Raw genomic sequence first — 23,755 nt, forward strand, 5'->3', positions numbered from 1 at the left:
CATTACTGAGTCATAAAGTAACAAGGGGTACACGAGTGATGAAAATATTAGACGTATAATAAGAACTAATGGAGCAAGTCTTGATGTATCTATGGTAGGTTACTGAGCAGTATGACAAAAGTCTTGCAAACATCACAAGTGCTGAACCTGTGACAAGTTTTCTTTTCATTCTCACTATACTTTACCCATCAGAATATAAATTTTGGCACTTTCCATCTGTTGGTCAGAATATAAATTTTGGCACTTTCCATCTGTTGGCTCCAATGAAATGGTAGTTTAGTTTTTATGGCACTGAGCAGTCATATGTAGGTCTTGCAGAGTCGGCGAGATAGTACTAGGAGACAGATGAAGAATTGCCCACTCATATACAAATATATATATACATAAATGCCCATACATACACATATACATAATATTTATATGTCAACATACACACATACATAGATATATACATACATAAACATGTTCGTATTCATACTTGCTTGCCTTCATCCATTCCTGGTGCTACCCCGCACGACAGGAAACAGCATCGCTACCCCTTGCTTCAGCCAAGTAGCGCCAGGAAAACAGACAAAAAAAAGCCACATTCATTCACACTCAGTCTCCAGCTGTCTTGTGTAATGTACCGAAACCACAGCTCCCTATTCACATCCAGGCCCCACACACCTTTCCATGGTTTACCCCAGATGCTTTACATGCCCTGGTTCAGTCCACTGACAGCCCATCAACCCTGGAATCCCATAATTCACCCTATTCCTTGCATGCCTCTCATCCTCCTATATGTTCAGGCCCTAATTGCTCAAAATCTTTTTTCACTCCATCCTTCCACCTCCAATTTGGTTTCCTGCTTTGCCTTGTTCCCTCCACCTCTGACCTATATATCCTCTTTGTCAATCTTTCCTCACTCATTCTCTCTGTATGTCCAAAACATTTCAACACACCCTCTTCTGCTCTCTCAACCACACTTTTTATTTCCACATATAAAATATGTAAGTGAATTTAGGAAAATCTCAAAGAAACATACCAATAAATTACAATAAAATCTGTATATTTCAGAACAGTGAACAGGGAATTTGTATGGAGCAGAAAGCATTAACATCCACTGAACATACTTCTGTTGCATGTCAAGGAGATACTGCTACAATAAAATTTAAGAAAAAATATAACATCCTTTAAATAGATCTTAAAATAAAGGTAAAATCAAAATAACATATCAGGTAATCACCACTTAGATGTCTTACTTTTTATCCCTGACAATCTCCTGTGTTGGGAAACCTTTGCATAACTTTGGACAATAATTTTGGTTCCCAGACTTTTGATACATTTAGAAATCTTTAATTCAACAAGTTATAGGCTATAAGTTAGAGTGTTCTCATTCATGTGACAGGCTGAACTCTATTTTTCAGTAAATTTCTGTACATCTCTTTACTACTGAAAATAGAAGAAATTCTTATTGTATCTCAGCAACTGATTCCTCAATGTTGCATGATATGAACGAAAAATATATTTCAAATTTATTTACAGTAGAGCACTGACTATCCACAGATCTAAGTCTCCAACATCTGGACTTCACACAAAAATAATATACAAATATTCACGCACACAGAAAAGTGAAAAGGGCTAGTACTGCCACACTTAGTATTGTTCTACTATGATAGCTTCATGAGTGTCACTCCCATGTAAGAAAGTAATCAAAGTTCTAAGTTAAATCAGTGGAGTCTCTATGAATCTACACCAACAGTATACCTAAAGTAACTAGGTAATCTCCAATTATGATGTTTACCTCTGAGGCATTAACATAAGTCTGGGCAACCTGTTTCTTGAAAGATGCTGAAGCACTCATCCATATGCATCTGTTTAAGTTACAAGATCAAACTTCATATAGCGCAGAGAACTGATCTCTGATGTAAAGCTTAATCATTCAACATGTATGTGTATGTGGACATGTGCAGCAAAACAGTTCTTGTATCTTTGCTGAGTTGAACTCAACATGTCCACATTTTCTGAGTCATCAGAAAACAGGCAAATATGAAATACCTTTATTGAAATAAGCCATTTACAGCTTGCTGTGATTACTTTTTTTTTTTCATGCATGTTATCCAACTTCCAACATGAGCAAAGATTGAATCGGGAGCAGATGACAGAACATTAAGAGCAAAAAATCCTTATCATTTTCTGCTCCTTTCTGAAAGTAATAAATGAAGGGAGGATTTCTACCTCACTGGTACCAGCCCTCTCACTAACCTTTCTGCAACTTATGGGAGATACGTGAGCAGTATCCCTTCTCCCATACCTCCTTCTGCTGTGAGTACTGTTTTCATATTTGAAATTACATTCAAATAAAGGGAAATTCTTTAATACCTAATTACTTTTTCTACTTTAACAAGGTAGCATCAAGAACAAATGAGAAAAGACCTCAATGACACTAGAGACTTCTATACACAGTAACATATACATATATATATATATTATATATATCTTTTTTCTTTCTTTCATACTATTCGCCATTTCCCGCGATAGCGAGGTAGCGTTAAGAACAGAGGACTGGGCCTTTGAGGGAATATCCTCACCTGGCCTCCTTCTCTGTTCCTTCTTTTGGAAAATTGAAAAAAAACGAGAGGGGAGGATTTCTAGCCCCCCCCGCTCACTTCCCTTTTAGTCGCCTTCTACGACAAGCAGGGAGTACGTGTGAAGTATTCTTTTTTTTTTCCCCCCCAAAAGAAGAAACAGAGAAGGGGGCCAGGTGAGGATATTCCCTCAAAGGCCCAGTCCTCTGTTCTTAACGCTACCTCGCTAACATGGGAAATAGCGAATAGTTTGAAATATATATATACACATGTACATATTCATACTGCTTGCCTTCATCCATTTCTGGCACTACCCTGCCCCACAGGAAACAGTATTGCTAAACATTTTCTGAGTCATCTGAAAACAGGCAAATATGAAATACCTTTATTGGATTAAACCATTTACAGCTTGCTGTGATTACTTCTTTTTTTTCATGCATGTTATCCAACTTCCCACATGAGCAAAGATTGAATTGGGAACAGATGACAGAGCATTAAGAGCAAAAAATCCTTATCAGACTCATTTTCTGCTCCTTTCTGAAAGTAATAAATGAAGGGAGGATTTCTAACTCACTGGTACCAGCCCTCTCACTAACCTTTCTGCAACTTATGGGAGGTACGTGAGCAGTATTCCTTCTCCCATACCCCCTTCTGCTGTGAGTACTGTTTTCATATTTGAAATGACATTCAAAGAAAGGGAAATTCTTTAATACCTGATTACTTTTTCTACTTTAACAAGGTAGCATCAAGAACAAATGAGAAAAGACCTCAATGACACTAGAGACTTCTATACACAGTAACATATACATATATATATTATATATATGTCTTTCTTTTTTCTTTCATACTATTCGCCATTTCCCGCGACAGTGAGGTAGCGCTAAGAACAGAGGACTGGGCCTTTGAGGGAATATCCTCACCTGGCCCCCTTCTCTGTTCCTTCTTTTGGAAAATTGATAAAAAACGAGAGGGGAGGATTTCTAGCCCCCCGCTCCCTTCCCTTTTAGTCACCTTCTACGACAAGAAGGGAATACGTGGGAAGTATTCTTTTTTCTTTTTTTTTTCTCTTTTTTTTTTCCCAAAAGAAGGAACAGAGAAGGGGGCCAGGTGAGGATATTCCGTTAAAGGCCCAGTCCTCTGTTCTTAACACTACCTCGCTAACACGGGAAATAGTGAATAGTTTGAAATATATATATACACATGTACATATTCATACTGCTTGCCTTCATCCATTTCTGGCACTACCCTGCCCCACAGGAAACAGTATTGCTAAACATTTTCTGAGTCATCAGAAAACAGGCAAATATGAAATACCTTTATTGAAATAAACCATTTACAGCTTGCTGTGATTACTTTTTTTTTTTCATGCATGTTATCCAACTTCCAACATGAGCAAAGATTGAATCGGGAACAAATGACAGAGCATTAAGAGCAAAAAATCCTTATCATTTTCTGTTCCTTTCTGAAAGTAATAAATGAAGGGAGGATTTCTACCTCACTGTTATCAGCCCTCTCACTAACCTTTCTGCAACTTATGGGAGATACGTGAGCAGTATTCCTTCTCCCATACCCCCTTCTGCTGTGAGTACTGTTTTCATATTTGAAATGACATTCAAATAAAGGGAAATTCTTTAATACCTAATTACTTTTTCTACTTTAACAAGGTAGCATCAAGAACAAATGAGAAAAGACCTCAATGACACTAGAGACTTCTATACACAGTAACATATACATATATATATATTATATATATTTTTTTCTTTCTTTCATACTATTCGCCATTTCCCGCGATAGCGAGGTAGCGTTAAGAACAGAGGACTGGGCCTTTGAGGAAATATCCTCACCTGGCCCCCTTCTCTGTTCCTTCTTTTGGAAAATTGAAAAAAAATGAGAGGGGAGGATTTCTAGGCCCCCGCTCCCTTCCCTTTTAGTCGCCTTCTACGACAAGCAGGGAATACGTGGGAAGTATTCTTTTTCTTTTTTTTTTTTTCCCAAAAGAAGGAACAGAGAAAGGGGCCAGGTGAGGATATTCCCTCAAAGGCCCAGTCCTCTGTTCTTAACGCTACCTCGCTAACACGGGAAATAGCGAATAGTTTGAAATATATATATACACATGTACATATTCATACTGCTTGCCTTCATCCATTTCTGGCACTACCCTGCCCCACAGGAAACAGCATTGCTAACCCCCCACACACCGAAGTAGCACCAGGAAAAACAGACAAAAAAGACCACATTTGTTCACACTTGGTCTCTAGCTGTCATGTTTAATGCACTGAAACCACAGCTCCCTATCCACATCCAGACCCCACAGACCTTTCCATGGTTTACCCCGACGCTTCACATGCCCTGGTTCAGTCCATTTGATCGCCACTTGCCATGTTAGTGAGGTAGCGCCAGGAAATGAGATGTAAAGCTTTTCTGCTCCTTTAATTTGATAAACAATCAGAACTACAACATGGGTCTTGCTCAATCTTAATCAGGTAAAGTACTATTTTGGAACTGTTTTCAATTCCTTTATTACTCTGAAATGAGAACAAAAAATTTACAAAGGACCACACATTCTTCATTACCATGGATAGTCAATGTTCTCTTGTAATTCATGAACATGATAAGCAGAAATAGATAACTATAGGCTACAATTCAGATTACAATGAATATGAGTTGATTATAATCAGGAGTAGTCAACACTTTCAATTTTAATGTTAACACATCCATGAAATTTATCATTTACATAAAAATTTAATTAAATAAACAGAGCAATCCCAATCATTTCAATAACACTTCGTAATACTGTTTACATTTCAGCAACATCCTACAATATTTATAATGCAAAAACAACAATCATAAATACTTTAAACAGGATATACACTAACAAAGAAATCCCTTTAAATATATCAAGCTGGAAACACATCAGGATCCTAAAAACATTATGAAAAATAAAGTAACTATTTCATATGACTTGGGACTCAGAATCAAATGTCTGTAGCAGTATTATATGTGACTAGGAAGATTAATAGGGCTTGCCATCATATACCTGCAGGCTAGTCACTGTCCATTTACTAAAAAACATATTTTAATACCTCACACAACAACTCATAGCACTACATTACTTTCTTCATTGGGTGATGTCCTTAACCCTTTATTTCTTTGATATTAGACAGCATACACTTACTGCCATACACTGAAATACAACTAATCCAGCTGCTCACAACTGGATATCAAGTACAATCAACTGTTCATGTATGAGATCTAATATTAAACAATTTTAATTTTTCCCCAAGTAAAACATTTGACCACATAATGTGATGAGCAACATGGTAAGGTAAGACAAGCACAGGAACAGCCTACTGATAGGCATGCAAAGAAAAGCATGATGTAGTGAATCAATAAATAAGAATGAGAAACTTTTTATTCAAATGAAAGACAACACTGAAGATAAACACCAAAGTTGTAATTCCTCTAATGTGTAGAATTGCAGTCATCAGAGAACACGACACATGTAAGCACAGTGGCACAACAGTAGAGAAGATGCAATATTTGGCACACGTAACAACCAGAAGACTTTTTGTGCAGAACTGCACTTCCAAAGCCATGCAGCACAAGTAACAATACAGGATGCTGAAATCACCTTCATGATACTTGGCTTTGGAAAATGCAATGAAACATGAAATCAGTCATCAAAAGTGCATATTCACCTTGGAATTACTACACCAGGTAGATTCTTACCCCTTTGGTATTAAAGAACCACATTCTGGAAAGCTAAATGATAGTAGAAATCACAGTAAGTATAGTTTAAATGTATGGACACAATAGTGCTTTAGTAGATATTTGAGGGAAATGAGGTAATTTCACAATGGAGCCCTAACCTTTAAAGACGAGTACTGCAAACTTTCTTGAAGTTCTAAACAAAAGATGTGCTTCATTTTATCAGTAAAGTTACAGCCAATCAATATAAATATATAAATGCAAAAATTAAGACTAGTTGAAAAAAAGTTTCTTGCTATATATCTTTACAAGATGAACGGCTTATCCAGAACATCATCTATTGCAAACAACATCAATAGGAATAACCTAAACAGTATGCTCTGCAACTCTCAAGTATATGTAAAGCTGACCATTAAATCATAGACAAACTGCTTTGACAAGGGAGAGAATATGTCCCCTAATTATGTGGGTGGTCACTTCTGAAAGATGCTGAAAAATTATCAAGACATTGGTGCCAACATAAACGTCAAATGTCCCCTGAAAGGAAAAAAAATACAGAGACAGACGGACACAATCACACTTACACTCCCTCTAACACTCTTACAAAATCAAGGTGGCATAGCAATCACACCTAATATTCCTCCCCTTCAATTTAACTGCCTTGTCATCAATCCAAAAATAACTGGCTGTGCAAATGAAATTAAGTGAAAAATTACAATAAAACTACTGGGTGGAGTACGAGAAATGCTACTTCATGGGTAACTACCTAAGCAATTAGGGACAATATTTTCTACATCAAAGCAAGTCTTACTTGCACAGTGAACAGCTACTTCCAAAGGATGTCTGCATATGTTTGCCAGGAAAGAAGGGTACAGTGACCAGGAGGATCAAGTACCATATCCAGATTACAAATAACATCACCTTCAAATATCATGGTTCTTCATGAACTTAATGCATCACACCAGTCAAGTAAAAGCCATTCAGTTGAATAATCCAGAAAACACCATTATGATAAAAGTAGTCCTTTTGAAAGGTCGGACTTCTCTTGGTAAGTATCAATCATATCATGAACACTAATCTTTTTCAAGATATGGAGACACTACAAAGGCTTTCAACAACTGTAATATGTCAACAGTTTTCAATACTGTGACTGATGAACCAACTGCCTACATAATTTCAAACAGAAAGATGTTACCCAATTAAATTCACACACACTAACTTGAGAATCTACATAACTCAAGATATGACAGTGCTTTATCATAGTTTGCAAGATCAGTAACCTGTGAATATTGGAAAAAAAAGATCTTTTTTCATATATATACTTCCAATATGAAGGAATCTCATAAAGTCACTACTGCAAGACCACAATGTAAAATGCCAATAATTCTAAGTGGACATAACAAAATATTATGTGCCTTCGAGAAATGTTTGAAGAGATTCAGAACACTTGAAGGGGCAAATTTCATGAATATCCCTAAACCCACTTGGATGACAATATTCACAGATATGCCTTATGAGCAAATGAAAACATGTCAAAAGAACCAATGATATATTGAGGTATGCCTGTATCATGTTTGTTAATTGAGAATCACTGAGGGGCTTTGGACTGTTGAGAAATATGCACATATCATGGACAAATCATTCACCTAAAATTCAGTTCCACCTACCACCAGGATAAAACATACAGCTCTACCAGCTACTAATAACATACGGACTTAGGTGAATTACTATGCTTGAATAAGCAGACAAGATAAAATAAATGTTCTTGCCGAGCAGGATCTGGGTCATATGATGGGCTTGTTTCATAACAGGCTAAGAAGGATTCAAGAAAGAATGACAAAGAACAAAATCAGTTGAGGTAATCAAGAAAAATTGCTACCATCAATTAAATTCACCAGTGCCTCCAAAGGAGACAATGTAGCTCTAATGATGGACTTTAGGCATCCTTTGGAAGAAATCATTCACCATGCAAGGAAAAAATTTAAATTAAACTTTAATCCATTTAATTTCCAAAGAATTATTAACTGTATATGAAAATGCTGAATCTGAATTTAAGCATGAAAGTAATGAATCCAAATTTAAGCATGCCTCTTAAACTTGAAGCTACTAATATTTTTTCCACAACACCTGAGAGTAAACTGGAACTTGGGCAGTTCTTATCTCTTGCTGGCTGGCTATGAAAATGTAAATACAGTGCTTGATGGTCTGGTATAAAGATTCAGGCCAAAGCTGATAAAGTACATGTACTTATTACAGGCATCTTTAAATAATAAACCTTCATCATTCACCATGAAACTCATACAATCACCATTCAATTATGTTTTATTATCAAATGCAGAATACAGTTTGAAGGATCTCAGATTTCAGACTCAATAGTGAATCATATAATTTGTGCTGTAACTAATATAATGTACACTGTACATGAACTTTATATTGAAACTATATAGTCATATTTTCATATCGGATGATGATATCAGCTTAAAATCATATGGCACTTTTAGTAAAACTTTACCTTTAGTTTGCATCGGAAAACTAAGATGTATGTGCAGGCCTGCAAAGAAGAGACATCTGAGAATGATTTATGAATATGGACAAACTGCTCACATGAGGGGAATGAGAAAGATGCTTATTATATGATTCTCTTTTTCAACAATAACCAGTGAGGATCACCACTTTTTCTTCTTAAACTACCTGTATTTCACTTATGACTCCTGTAGTGGGAAAACTATTACATTCAGTTTTCATCAAACATAATCAACATTCATTTATTCACAAAAATATAAAAAGAAAACATTTCATCTCACTAGATAGGGTTGAAAAATAAGAGCCCACTGTCTCACTTTGGAATGTATAAGCAGGATTAGTAGTTGAAAAGTCTTAGGAAAATTGCATTGAAATGCATTGGTGATTCTACACTAGACTGAAGTGCTTAATTCTGTGTGGTCACATCAGGTACATCTTCAGAACCACTCATGTATGTACATGTTCTGATACACAATGACAGTCCTATCAGGAATTTATAGCCTTCTAAGCATTTCTAATGACATTCCCTACACCAATGCATTCAAGTGCTCTCTCAGAGCAGGATCATAAGAATTATTTTCAATAAATCTCAAGTGAAAACTGTAGAGGCTCACTAGTTCCAATGACAGAAAATGCAGTTGACTAGCTATGCAATCTGCATCAGATTCAGAGGAGACATAACAGCTAAAGATTTCAGTCTGGCTTTTGAGCACATCTTCACTTCAATAAAAATTACAGCGGCGTCTTGTGTTAAACTTTATGATATCTGTAGGCCCAGCCTTTCACTATTTGTACAAAAGTTTATCAGCAACTCAGAGACAGTCCACTTCACTTGTTCAGAGCAGAAAGGTACTGCAAAGTCTGGTAAAACCAATACTACATGAAGGAACATTTCTGACCACTGGAAGTATTTCAAATAAGGTTGAAACTCAGGTTATGACAGAATCAGCCTGAATGACAACCAAAAATTATATTCACGAAATGCACTTTCTACTCTGAACTCTCTTGTCAGGTGGCGCGTGGTGGCACATTGGGACGTGGAGCAGCAGCAGGGGAAGGGAAAGCTGCATTTGTACCAGCTGGAGCAGTGGAAAAACCAATAGGGGGTGTAGGAAAGGTCGGGGATGTAGGTGTTGTTGGGGACATAGTGGCAGATTTTGTCTTCTTGTCTTTCACAGCCGGAGGAACATTTTCATAGATCTGCTTCGGAAGTTCATCAGGAGGCCTAAGGAAAACAAAACAAAATAAAACTCTTACAGAAAATAAATAAAATATTCCAGATATAATAATTATCAATAAAGTGTCCCAAATACCCACCGTGAAATTGGTCTTGTCCTAATTTCTTTAAAAAAAAATATAAAACAAGAAATGAAAGACAATAAGCAAATGATCTTGTGAATTTATAACAAATATGTCCACATGGGTTAGTTAATAATACCAACAGTAATAAAATACTTCAGTGGCCCAGAAGCAAGGGTAATCAATTAACAGTAAAAGAAAACAAATATAATCTGAACAAAATTCTTTAAGATCAAAGAGTCATTCAAACATCAAAACATACACACATAATTTAGTTCAGCATTCTGAGTACAGTAAAATTTGTAAACTTTGTTAATGGTCTGAAGAAGCAAGAGAATACAACAGATTAATGCAAAATTAACATAGTCCATTTTTCTACTAACATTTATCAAAGTTACCCTGTCATTTCAGTTCTATATAATTTCCTATGACAAAGAAAATTGCAGGATAAAAAGGAAAGATGAACTTATAGAAGAGAAATATCTATAAAATTAGGCATAAAAATATTATTGTGCAGAGGATATACTAATGTTAAATTAATCTTTGATAAACTGCTACTATTGCCAGTACCCAAATATCATCCAATCTCTGCTGAAAATTTGGCAATTACCTTACTTCATCCTTAAATTGACTGCTAATTACAATTGTAACTTTTATGATGCAATATGTGCAGCACTTCATAAAATTCAACCCAAAAAGCACATTTGTCTCTGAACATATTACTATCATCATTTCCCTCTATCTACCTAATTTTCACAAAATGAATACCCAGGACATTGTCAATTTCAGAAGCTTGGAAATATTACTTAAGTCTCTCTTCTCTTGTCCAGTATGGGAAAATTCATGGCTGCTAACCACTTCCTATAATTCAGTATCCTTATTTCATGTAATATCTTTGCTGCCCTCAAATGGACCTCCTTCATCAGATCTGTATTTCTTCAAAGGGGGTAATAAAACAAAATGTATACTCTAATCAAGGGCAGGATAATGCTGTCGATTTCAAAGCACTACAATTCATCAGTACAGCAAAATAAACAAGTTAGGTACAGCTGTATCCTTCACTCTATCCCCCAGAAGTTGGGGGTGCTATCCAGTTTCAACAACTATATTTTCTTAAAGGAGCTATTCCATATCTATGGCAGTTTTATTTGACCCAGTGTGATGGAGGGTTTTCTTCCACCTCTTCCATAGCCAAAGTGGTATCAAAAGCCACCGACTTATTGACTGAACTGGTACTACCTCTCTTCATCCATCCTTTTCCATCCTCCAAGATACTACAGCTTTCTCTCTCTTTTACAGGTATTATTTCAACCACTGCTCTCGTTAGATTTGTGTGTGTGTGTGCCTTCGTGCCTTCCTCTAGTGGCAAGCAACAAACTACTGCTTCCCATAGTTTCTGTGCAGAGATCAGCAACATAAGGTTTGATCATCATGAAACCTCCTCCTCTCCTTGAAGAGCAAAGCTGTGGAATTTTCTTCCTTCTTTTGAGTTTCCCTCTTCCTATAACCTTTCAATATTCAGGAATCGGGTCTTTGAACATTTTAGGGGCTTAAACAAATTTCTTCTATACTTCTCTTTCTTAAACTTTCCATGTTTCATCCAAGATAACCACAATTGAATGTTATAGGCCATGCTATGACAACTACCTATAACAAAACATTTAAATACAGTTTCACTATCAACCAACAGATAATGTGCCACCTCCTTAACAAGTCTCCTTATTAGGTGTTCTGAAAATACAGAGTATCAAGTTAAGTCCCAAATCACTTCCATACAGGTTCCTGTAGTTTGTTTCCTATAAAATTGCAGTCACTACTAGGCTTCTTTCCACTGTAACCTATCTACATTACTTTGCATGATGTTGGCTGAACTTCACCAACTAAGTATGTGCCCCATCCATCAGTCTGTCCAAGTTTCTTTACAGCATGTCACAATCTTGGCCATATTTCTATTATGACTTCAGTATCACTTGTGAACACAGTCCTTCTGGCTGGACATTTATGTAAATTTGGAATAATAGAATTAGCACTGTACTATATCACTTTTTATTCCAAACGAGTTAGAGAAGGCACCTCTGATACTTCTATTCCCTTCTACTTGGATAACTCTTAATCCCATGAGGGAGGCTTCCCCTTTTATGCCTGTCTGATGATCTAGTTTCACCAACCTTTCGTGAATTACAGTGTCAAATGCTCTCCACCAGTCAAAGAACGGGCAATCCATCTTCCCACCTATTCCATCTGTTTTCCTTTACAAAAGTTTAAAAGATCATGCATGACCTCTTTCCCTTTGTACTTGCACAACCATACATTTAGATACTTTCTCCTTTGTACAAAACCATCCATATGCTTCCTGATTATCTTTAGACTTCCTTCATATGATCCTATACAACCTTCCAATTTGACATATCTCTTTAGTAAGAAACAACCAACTGCTCCCTGATTATCCTTGTCAGTTGTCAACAAACCAAGCTCAACTGAGATACTGGTCTGTAGTTAGTATATCTTCCCCTACTCTTATCTTAAAAATGAAGCACAAAATTCAGTCCCTTCTCCTCCCTTGAACTTAAATCCTCTCTTATTGATCTTCTTTAACAATATTTCATGGGGTCTATTGCTCTAAAAGCAATTATTATGTCAGCTAGAGAGTAATTTGTTTCATTAACAGTCCTGATGTGATGTTCTAGGGATAAGGATGATTCTACATCAACATCAAAGTCTCTTTCACATGTTGATTTCTGCAACTTGGTTTCCCACAGGATGGTAGTCCATACATGTTTCTTTTCTCTTTCCCCTTCTGATCACTTTGACTATGAGTTGAACTGCATCAACCATATATTTCACTACAGGTATTCCCTTAAGTTCTCACACTCCTGGACTCTCTTAAACTCCCTCATAGTTTTAGTGATCCTAGGACCCTGCCCTGTGGAAAAACCATTAGTTACACTAAACCTTACTAACTTTGATGTGTACTTTGTTCATTCCACTTTGGTGAGATTTAATACATTCACAGGGTCTTCCTCTTAATCTTGCCTGTAGCTTCATTTCATTCATCAACCTCCTATGGAAAACAAAGTCAAAAGTTTCTTGAAAGTTCAAGAACACAAAATCAACCCAAGCATTTCACGTCAAGGCCTGTTCTCCCTCTATCATAAAAGTCCAAGAGATTTGTTATGCATAACCTTATGTATACACATCCATTCTCTCCCATTTAGGTATTATCTCATTTGTTGGTACATATTCATTTGTTTCCTGATGATCTTCAAAGTTTGCAGATGCTACTTGTCAGACACACTGGCCAGCAATTCATTACAAAGCCCCTATTTCTCTTCTTGAAGGGAAACATGATGATGTCTGCTCCCTCTACCTCTTCTTGAAGTGATCTCTCACCCACATATATGAACAACTTATGTGGTCTTATGAAAAATGAATAAATAAACTCATGTGGTCTTATGAAGAACAAAAAATAAATAAATAAATAGCAGTGTGGTCTACTAGATATTTCTTCACATTCCATGAAGAGAGATTTTATCAGGGCTTTGGACTCGACACATATTAAGATCCCAAAGTATCCTGCTTGTCTTTCCCCAGAATCTTAATGTGCATAGTCACTTCCCCTTCCCATTTCTTCAAGGTATGTTCTTTTCCATGTAAAACATCCTGACATTCACAGGTAAATGATCTAACTTGCTATATGCTAGGTCAGATGTAGCTTCATTTCTTATAATGGAAATGGGTTAGTCCATATGCTATCAGCTGTTTCACTCCAGCAGTGAATGCTACCTTGTCTACCTTCCCTTGCATCATTTGATTACTTAAATATTATGATTTATTATAAGATTAATTACCCAAGATGCCATGCTTGAAGATATTAACAATTAAAAAATACTATGTATAACCCTTAGAATAAGAACAAATCAAGGAAAAGATAGCAAAAAAAAAATCATTAAAACAAAAGATATCTTACTAAAAAAAAAATCCACAGGGGTGTGTGATGTCTCCATGGTTGTTTAATTTGTTTATGGATGGGGTTGTTAGGGAGGTGAATGCAAGAGTTTTGGAAAGAGGGGCAAGTATGAAGTCTGTTGGGGATGAGACAGCTTGGGAAGTGAGTCAGTTGTTGTTCGCTGATGATACAGCGCTGGTGGCTGATTCATGTGAGAAACTGCATAAGCTGGTGACTGAGTTTGGTAAAGTGTGTGAAAGAAGAAAGTTAAGAGTAAATGTGAATAAGAGCAAGGTTATTAGGTACAGTAGGGTTGAGGGTCAAGTCAATTGGGAGGTAAGTTTGAATGGAGAAAAACTGGAGGAAGTAAAGTGTTTTAGATATCTGGGAGTGGATCTGGCAGCGGATGGAACCATGGAAGCGGAAGTGGATCATAGGGTGGGGAGGGGGCGAAAATCCTGGGAGCCATGAAGAATGTGTGGAAGTCAAGAACATTATCTTGGAAAGCAAAAATGGGTATGTTTGAAGGAATAGTGGTTCCAACAATGTTGTATGGTTGCGAGGCGTGGGCTATGGATAGAGTTGTGCGCAGGAGGATGGATGTGCTGGAAATGAGATGTTTGAGGACAATGTGTGGTGTGAGGTGGTTTGATCGAGTAAGTAATGTAAGGGTAAGAGAGATGTGTGGAAATAAAAAGAGCGTGGTTGAGAGAGCAGAAAAGGGTGTTTTGAAATGGTTTGGGCACATGGAGAGAATGAGTGAGGAAAGATTGACCAAGAGGATATATGTGTCGCAGGTGGAGGGAACGAGAAGTGGGAGACCAAATTGGAGGTGGAAAGATGAAGTGAAAAAGATTTTGTGTGATCGGGGCCTGAACATGCAGGAGGGTGAAAGGAGGGCAAGGAATAGAGTGAATTGGAGCGATGTGGTATACCGGGGTTGACGTGCTGTCAGTGGATTGAAGCAGGGCATGTGAAGCGTCTGGGGTAAACCATGGAAAGCTGTGTAGGTATGTATATTTGCGTGTGTGGACGTATGTATATACATGTGTATGGGGGGGGGGGGTTGGGCCATTTCTTTCGTCTGTTTCCTTGCGCTACCTCGCAAACGCGGGAGACAGCGACAAAGTATAATAAAAAAAATAATAATAATTCTAAAATTCTCTGCTTTACATAATGAAATAACAATATTGTAGTTTACACAGTACATGGGACCAAACACTGCAAAATGATGGTTCAAACAGGTTATCTGAAAAAGTCCAAGGAATTAAGAAAGGGATAATATACGAAATATGAAAGTACTGTACTAACAATACATATATACAAGGTAGTGGTTATCATAGGGAGGGGCATACTTTTGGGTATATCTAGAAAAAAAAAATGTAGAGACTGATGAAAATACTGAAAAAAGTTGTTTGCATTTTCTTGTACATGGAGACTGAAGATTATTTCAATGCAGAATAATGATAAAATGTTCATTACAGTAAAGGCAAATCTGATTTCTACAATGACTAAAATGACCGCATGAGATTATGCAACACCCACTATAAGCTAAGTGGAAAACGATACAAAAAATTTACTTGATTGCATTGAAAAGGAATCATAAAGACTTCTTCCAAGATTTTGTCATGCAATATTAGAGGTAACTTGAGCAAAGGTATGAATAATATGACTAAATACTAATTCTTTGTTGTACAAGACCAATTACAGTAATGTAGAGTATGAAACTACATAAAATTACTATTAAATTCAAATTGAAAAAACTATCCTAATGAAACCGACTAATTCACCCATAATCATGATTATGCATATGCCTAAGAGACAAAATGTTAAAAATGTAAAGATTAACATCAACATTATGGGAATTGTGTTTTGAATGTAAAGCATAACAAATTAAGCAAGACAAGAAGAATTTTTCATAAACTCCTTTGAAAATGTGAACATGCTTAGGGAAAAAAAAGGATTTCAATGCCCTAATGTGTTACAGACCATGTAAAAATAAAACACATTAAAAGATGAGACAAAAGTGGCATCCAAAGAGATTTGTAGGAATTCAGTTACAAAGCAGGGAGAGAGACAGAGACAGAGAAAAAGCACCTACCTATATAAAAGTACCCATGATGAAAATTTACCATAGTGCAAGGCCAGATGAAGCACTAACTGCACTGGGTACAAACAAATACCTACAATGAGGTCTTGTTATGAGGCAAGGCTAGCATGTATCACTCACTGTATATATCACTTGTTTCACAGTACTGTTATTCTCCAAAGCCATGCATATTGCATTGTTGTCAACCCTGGGTTCATCCTGCCCAGTTTCAGGCCATCTTTATAGTCTCTCTTAAAGTTTTCAGTATTCACTCTTTATGATCCCTTAATTTGTTATGCGTCTCTCTTGCTGGACTCTTCAAATATTTTTGTTGGTACATTTCTTATATTTTCCATGGAATGTCATACATTTCATTATCCTGGTTCTTCCTTTGAGTAAAGTTTGTAGCCATAATATTGCCTTGAGGCAGGGATAGTGTATAGCACTCGCTATATGTCACTTGTTTCACAATGCTGTTATTCTCTACTGACAGACACCTTACATAAATTCCACTCCTTTGTCCATCTGGCAGTATTTGCAGCACTGAACAGTGTCCTCTTAAAGACCTCAGTAATCCTTATCTGCATATCACTTAATCCAGTGACAAATATTAGAGAGCCTCTTCCTCTTTCCAATTAGAAAGACAACCCCCAAATTTTCATTTGAAGCCTTTTTTGATTTATTCCAAGGGACATTCAGGATTCATTTACTCTGTTACTTCCATGTCTCATGTTTTCAGATCTACTGCATTTCATTTCCTGAATTTACTGCCTTTCATAACTTGCTATAAAACTTTATGTTCTTTCTCAACAGTATAGTTCCAGTTCTTTCAATCTTCTCTGATAATCCATGTGTTACATTCCCTCAATTGTACTTGTAAAGTTTTCATATTTTCTAGTTTAATAATATCAGCTTGTATTTCTGGTAACCAAACATCACAGACCCATCACAGCAGTATTCAATTTTGCATTTCAAATACATACAATGAGCACTCCATAAACAACTTTCTATCTATATTGCTGAAACTTCTTATTATCAGGGTGCTCAATGCCAGACTCACTATTACAATTTTTTTCGGTACATATTTCAAAATCCACCCTATTTCTTTAAATTGCCTTTATCTTTAATGCTTTGTTTTGCAATTTTTCTCACCAGATCTCCACTGTTTACCTTGTTTAATGCTTTAACAAAGTCAAGAAAAACTGTGGCCACTCTCATTCCCTGTGTAAGCATTTCATATATTCCTGAAATGTATCAGCAGTTGTATTTAGGCACTTTTGTCCATTAGAAGTCCATGACGGCTTTTGTTAATATAATCATTTCTTCTCAGGCAATCTAAAATATGTTTCTTGATAACTTTCTCGAACATTTCTGTTACCTGACAACAAACTACATTGTTTTGACAGCTTAAATTCTCCTTTGTGTATTGGCAAAACATATGCCATTTGGTGGATTTCAACTATACTGGTATCATCCTCGCTTTGTGTCAACAATAACATGATAAGTTTTGCTACTGACATAAAAAAACAACTGAAATTCCATCTGATTCCATTGTTAAGTCTTCTTTAAGTTAATCAATAGCAAAAACTGCATCTTTTACAGTTAATGAGAGAGAGAGTAGCTACCAACTAGTACAAGATTTTGCCACTGGGCAGGGGTGGCACATGTTCTACACTGCATGTCTTTGCTTGATTTATAATACTTTTTTCTCCTTCCATAAAAATAACTGAATCCTGAGTTTATATAGACTGTTTTTTGCAACTCTTACATACTTATTAAACAGAAACTTCTTATTCTACTTGATGGAACATAACCTATTCATCCTTCCTGCGAGACTTTTATATTTTCATTTGATATCTTCTGGATATTGTATTTTCCAACCACTTATCTGAGACTTAATCACAGTATTCTACTTCTTCCTTCTTGAAGTGCTTGTATTCCAACCACAATGTCTTTGATACTTTCAATTTCTTGCTATGATGAGATTATCATGCATCTTTCTCTACTTTCTGAAAGAGCAAAACGAGATTTTGCCAAAATGGGAGGGCTTATGCAATGCATCACTGCAAATCTTGCTTGGTGAATGCTACTGCTCCTCTCTGCTGCTACCTGTTTTACACAACACAATCACCTATTCTGGATTCATCTCGAACTGATTTCAAACATGTCATGTTGATCCATGCATGACTTTTATTTCTCCTAGTAGTATACTGAATAGAGGGAGTGGGGAGGAGGGAGCAAGAGAGAATTATGTGGCTCTTTTTGGACTATATGTCCAAGTCCAAAAATACTAAAGAAAACAGAGAAAAAGAAAATAGGTCAAGCTAGATGCAAGTAGGGATGCAACACCCTCCACAAATCATGGTGAAGTGCTAACTAATTCTAAGACATAAGACAGGCTGAAAGCAACTGTTCCAACCTTGGACTTGGGAGTGATTGAGTGTCTCCGTCGACTAGCAGGTTGCCAAAAATATATGTATTAGTATTAAAATTTAAATAAATATTCGTTTTAAACTATATCATCAAACACTGCCTGTTAATGTTATGTCAAAATATGTCTTGATTACATAGTTTTGTGAGTTAGATAGACAGAAGTCTAGCCAAAACAAAGGCTATTAAGGAAGTGTGCAAACAAATCAAAAGTGCATGGTTTCAACAGCCACTATTGTGAAAAGTATGATTAAAAATGCAGCAGTTTTTAAAACATCTTATTCTTTACGACATATTAACGTTCCATTTTGAGAAAATGTAGTTGAATCTGTTGAAGTAGTCAAAATCTGACAACTGCAACTATTATCCAGGTTTGGTGTTAATACAATCTACTTCTTTTCAACAAATTAGAGTTCAGTTTAAATTAGGTGAAATTTTATCTAAGCACTACCGGCTCATCAACTGTCAGCTATATCTTACTGCATAACTATAACTCTGTGCAAGTAAAAAGGAAGTTGCTATGTAAAACTCTTTTCTGAGCTAGATAGAGTAAGCCAAGGAACTTTTAATACAGTTCTTCTACTGTCCCACTTGCACTGGACCCACAGACAAATGAAATATCATCTACAATAAGAACAGCTGTCGTCCCACTATTAGCAGCAGGTCACTCACCATCAACAGCAAGTGTTAAATGTAAACAAAATGTTGCCAACTTGTTTCCAACTACCAGCCCACCTTCTATATATTTCATCCAAACATCCAGCCAGTACTGGTAATCCACTTAACATAGCTGTTTTAGAGTACTTGAGATATTAGGAAACTGAATCAGGTGAGACAGCATGTGGTTTGCTTCAACATTCTTTCGTAACACAGTTCATCACCAATCTTTTTGAGATGAAATATTAATGGCTGGATGATTATAAGACTTAAAAGGATAGGATATATCAACAAAAGAGAAGCAAATACAATCTCAGAAGAAAATGTATCAGAATTTAAAAGAGAATAAAAAACTATTCTGGAAAGATATGCATAAGCATAAAAGAGAAATATATGTAGTGGGAGACTAGTAATAACAAAAAGAACTAAACAGACAATGTAAACCCAATGCCTCTTACCATCACCACCATCTCTGCAACCCTTACACACACAACTCAGGGAGGGATCTCTGCCAAAACACACACCATCTGATTTCTATATGTTTTACAATATTGTTACCATACTACAGTTATCCCATAGATGACGGTAAAAAATAGGAAAACTGTTAAATATGCTTCTTTACGGTAATTTTGGAGAAATACGGAAGTAAAAAAATTTTCCCCTGGAAAGCATTTCAATTTGTATCATGGAGGTGAATGGGAAACTGTGGTTTGCTTAATATGCCCCTTTCTAGAAACATATATACTACATTAAGAGAGAACTGCCAGTAGCCAGGAAAGATGGGGGTGGTATCAGCATCCTTGATTTACTTCATGTAAATTGCCTGCATGTACAAATAATTGTCTCCTGTACTACAAATTCTTTTTCTGCATGGAACTCATGGCTTTACTGCACGGTATGAGTCTAAATAAGAGGCAGAGACCATTAGGTACACCTGTCTACCATGAAAAACACCAACAATATCCTAAGCTCAGGAACAGGAAAATAAGTAACACAATATTTGAGTGTTAGACACTGATACATTATATAAGGACTATACAGTCCTGAACTGCTAATATTGATAGTCACTCATCAAATTAGCATATCAACATATCTATTATGGAATTATCAAAAAATCCAGCATATTTCTCTCAAAGCATCTACAAACTGGGAGGCTCAAATCCATTTACTAGCCAGCTACTTAGTTTCTAGCTAAGATGTAGATGTAATTCCTGTGCCAGCCAGCAGCAATAAAGTCTACTGCTGCTTCACTATATCTACACAGTCACCAACCACCTGTAAACTGACTGAGACTTATCAAAATGACAGAAGAATTGTGATCAGCTGCCCTAGCTGCAGTATCTGTTGGCTCAAGCAACAAACCACCACCCTGCAGAAGTAGTCAGGATGATTTTCAACAGTAAACAAACAGGACAATCCAAGGTACCTTATTGACAAGCACTACAAAGCTTTTATTCTTCTCTAAAATAACCAATTCTTTTCAATTCTTGAACCTGTCAATAACTATCATATCTGGACAAACAGTAGTAGCCAAACAGATGAAAAATGAAGAGGGCTGGCCAGTGGCAGGGCTCAGGCAAAGATAATTTGTTTACACAGTATGCGTGCCATTTAAAACTGGTAGACAGTCACTAATGGGGTCACAACTAATAATACTCACTGTAGAGAATTTCTTTTATCTAATTACAGATCCTTGCAACTTGGACAGTAGTTGAAGGTTTAACAACTTCCTTTGCTTGCTGTCAGGCCCAGTAAATATTCTTTTCAAAATCATACTGAACATTCTGATTATAATCTTATAAATACCAAGTCCTCTCTGAGGATCATGCAGGCTGACTTTAAGAGCTACCCAATACTTGCACCTAAACTTTAACTTTCTTTAATACTAATGCAGAAGCTAACATCAAGACAACTACATAAGCTCTTCTTAATCTCTGAATGCTCAGGTAAAAATTGTAAGGAAAACTGATAAGGCAACAACGGCCTGAGATTTCTGCATTATCTATACTTTCTCCATCAGGCCAAATTCTTTATACTTTTAAATATCTGCATTTCATGATGCTTGCAGTACAAAAAAAAAAAAAAAAAAAATCTACTCAGAGCAAACTTAAAATTCTGCCCTTACTCTGAACTTTAACACAAATTCTTACAATAACTCTTATGATGTTAATGTGTTATCCTTTATCTGGTTGTAAAGAACAAACAACAAAGAATGTCTAGAATCATATTTACAGTTACTAGTACAAGTACTGGAATTGTATTTACAATTTTCATGCCAAATCTTTAAATCACTGTAAATGTAATACCTTGGTAGATGATTTTCTGATTGTGTCTTTGGTAATGTTGCAGTTGATGTGGGTCGCTTTGGATCACGTGGTGTTGTTGATGGGGTCGTGGGAAGCGAGATAGTTGATCGTGAGAGAGATTTACCCATCTCTATCCCTCCAGCTGCTTCACTGCTGTATTTTATATTTGTGTATTCTCGACCCAACTGCAAGCTCTTCTGCTCTGCAGATATACGTTGTTGCACAGTTTCTATGTGGTGCTGGACGGCCAAGTAAACAAACTTGTATTGAGCTTCTGTCTGTACCATTCCAGAACGCTGTGATCGAACCATTTGAATTGTGCGTTGTATATCAATTTCACAGTCAAGACCTGAAAAAATTTGGTGCAATCTTAAGATACAGTTCTTAAGGAATGTCAATAACAATAAAAACATCCAAGAGAAATGTAACACTCAACACATACCCAAAACTACATAATGAAGATTTAGAATTCATCCATCTACTCTGTATCAGGGAAAAATCCAAAACAATATATACATATTGAAAGCCGGCAAGGCAGCAGGCTTGGATGGTATTGCAGTGGAATTTATTAAAAAAGGGGGTGACTGTATTGTTGACTGGTTGGTAAGATTATTCAATGTATGTATGACTCATGGTGAGGTGCCTGAGGATTGGCGGAATGCGTGCATAGTGCCATTGTACAAAGGCAAAGGGGATAAGAGTGAGTGCTCGAATTACAGAGGTATAAGTTTGTTGAGTATTCCTGGTAAATTATATGGGAGGGTATTGATTGAGAGGGTGAAGGCATGTACAGAGCATCAGATTGGGGAAGAGCAGTGTGGTTTCAGAAGTGGTAGTGGATGTGTGGATCAGGTGTTTGCTTTGAAGAATGTATGTGAGAAATACTTAGAAAAGCATATGGATTTGTATGTAGCATTTATGGATCTGGAGAAGGCATATGATAGAGTTGATAGAGATGCTCTGTGGAAGGTAATAAGAATATATGGTGTGGGAGGCAAGTTGTTAGAAGCAGTGAAAAGTTTTTATCGAGGATGTAAGGCATGTGTGCTTGTAGGAAGAGAGGAAAATGATTGGTTCTCAGTGAATGTAGGTTTGCGGCAGGGGTGTGTGATGTCTCCATGGTTGTTTAATTTGTTTATGGATGGGGTTGTTACGGAGGTAAATGCAAGAGTTTTGGAAAGAGGGGCAAGTATGAAGTCTGTTGGGGATGAGAGAGCTTGGGAAGTGAGTCAGTTGTTGTTCGCTGATGATACAGCACTGGTGGCTGATTCATGTGAGAAACTGCAGAAGCTGGTGACTGAGTTTGGTAAAGTGTGTGAAAGAAGAAACTTAAGAGTAAATGTGAATAAGAGCAAGGTTATTAGGTACAGTAGGGTTGAGGGTCAAGTCAATTGGGAGGTAAGTTTGAATGGAGAAAAACTGGAGGAAGCAAAGTGTTTTAGATATCTGGGAGTGGATCTGGCAGTGGATGGAACCATGGAAGCGGAAGTGAATCATAGGGTGGGGGAGGGGGCGAAAATCCTGGGAGCCTTGAAGAATGTTTGGAAGTTGAGAACATTATCTCGGAAAGCAAAAATGGGTATGTTTGAAGGAATAGTGGTTCCAACAATGTTGTATGGTTGCGAGGCGTGGGCTATGGATAGAGTTGTGCGCAGGAGGATGGATGTGCTGGAAATGAGATGTTTGAGGACAATGTGTGGTGTGAGGTGGTTTGATCGAGTAAGTAACATAAGGGTAAGAGAGATGTGTGGAAATAAAAAGAGCGTGGTTGAGAGAGCAGAAGAGGGTGTTTTGAAATGGTTTGGGCACATGGAGAGAATGAGTGAGGAAAGATTGACCAAGAGGATATATGTGTCGGAGGTGGAGGGAACGAGGAGAAGTGGGAGACCAAATTGGAGGTGGAAAGATGGAGTGAAAAAGATTTTGAGTGATCGGGGCCTGAACATGCAGGAGGGTGAAAGGCGGGCAAGGAATAGAGTGAATTGGATCGATGTGGTATACCGGGGTTGACGTGCTGTCAGTGGATTGAATCAGGGCATGTGAAGCGTCTGGGGTAAACCATGGAAAGTTCTGTGGGGCCTGGATGTGGAAAGGGAGCTGTGGTTTCGGGCATTATTGCATGACAGCTAGAGACTGAGTGTGAACGAATGGGGCCTTTGTTGTCTTTCCTAGCGCTACCTCGCACACATGAGGGGGGAGGGGGATGGTATTCCATGTGTGGCGAGGTGGC

The 23,755-nt window shown here is 37.0% G+C and overlaps 1 protein-coding gene across 12 annotated transcripts in view; it reads right to left on the minus strand.

The window, feature by feature from the left end:
- Positions 1–1,027: 1,027 nt before the first annotated feature.
- LOC139748346 (tyrosine-protein phosphatase non-receptor type 11-like) overlaps positions 1,028–23,755 on the minus strand; it is a 131,796-nt gene continuing 109,068 nt past the window's right edge. For 11 of the 12 annotated variants that reach the window (XM_071661487.1, XM_071661453.1, XM_071661470.1 and 8 more), the window contains 2 exons: positions 21,526–21,874; positions 1,028–10,023 (listed from right to left, as the gene is read on the minus strand). In XM_071661487.1, the coding sequence (XP_071517588.1) occupies positions 9,807–10,023; positions 21,526–21,874 (566 nt within the window). In that variant the 3' untranslated portion in view covers positions 1,028–9,806. Of the gene's footprint in view, positions 10,024–11,580; positions 18,586–21,525; positions 21,875–23,755 lie in introns of those variants that run through there. The other variant, XM_071661495.1, reaches the window with a different exon arrangement.

Source organism: Panulirus ornatus, chromosome 5 (assembly GCF_036320965.1).
Source record: "Panulirus ornatus isolate Po-2019 chromosome 5, ASM3632096v1, whole genome shotgun sequence".
NCBI lineage: Eukaryota > Metazoa > Arthropoda > Malacostraca > Decapoda > Palinuridae > Panulirus > Panulirus ornatus.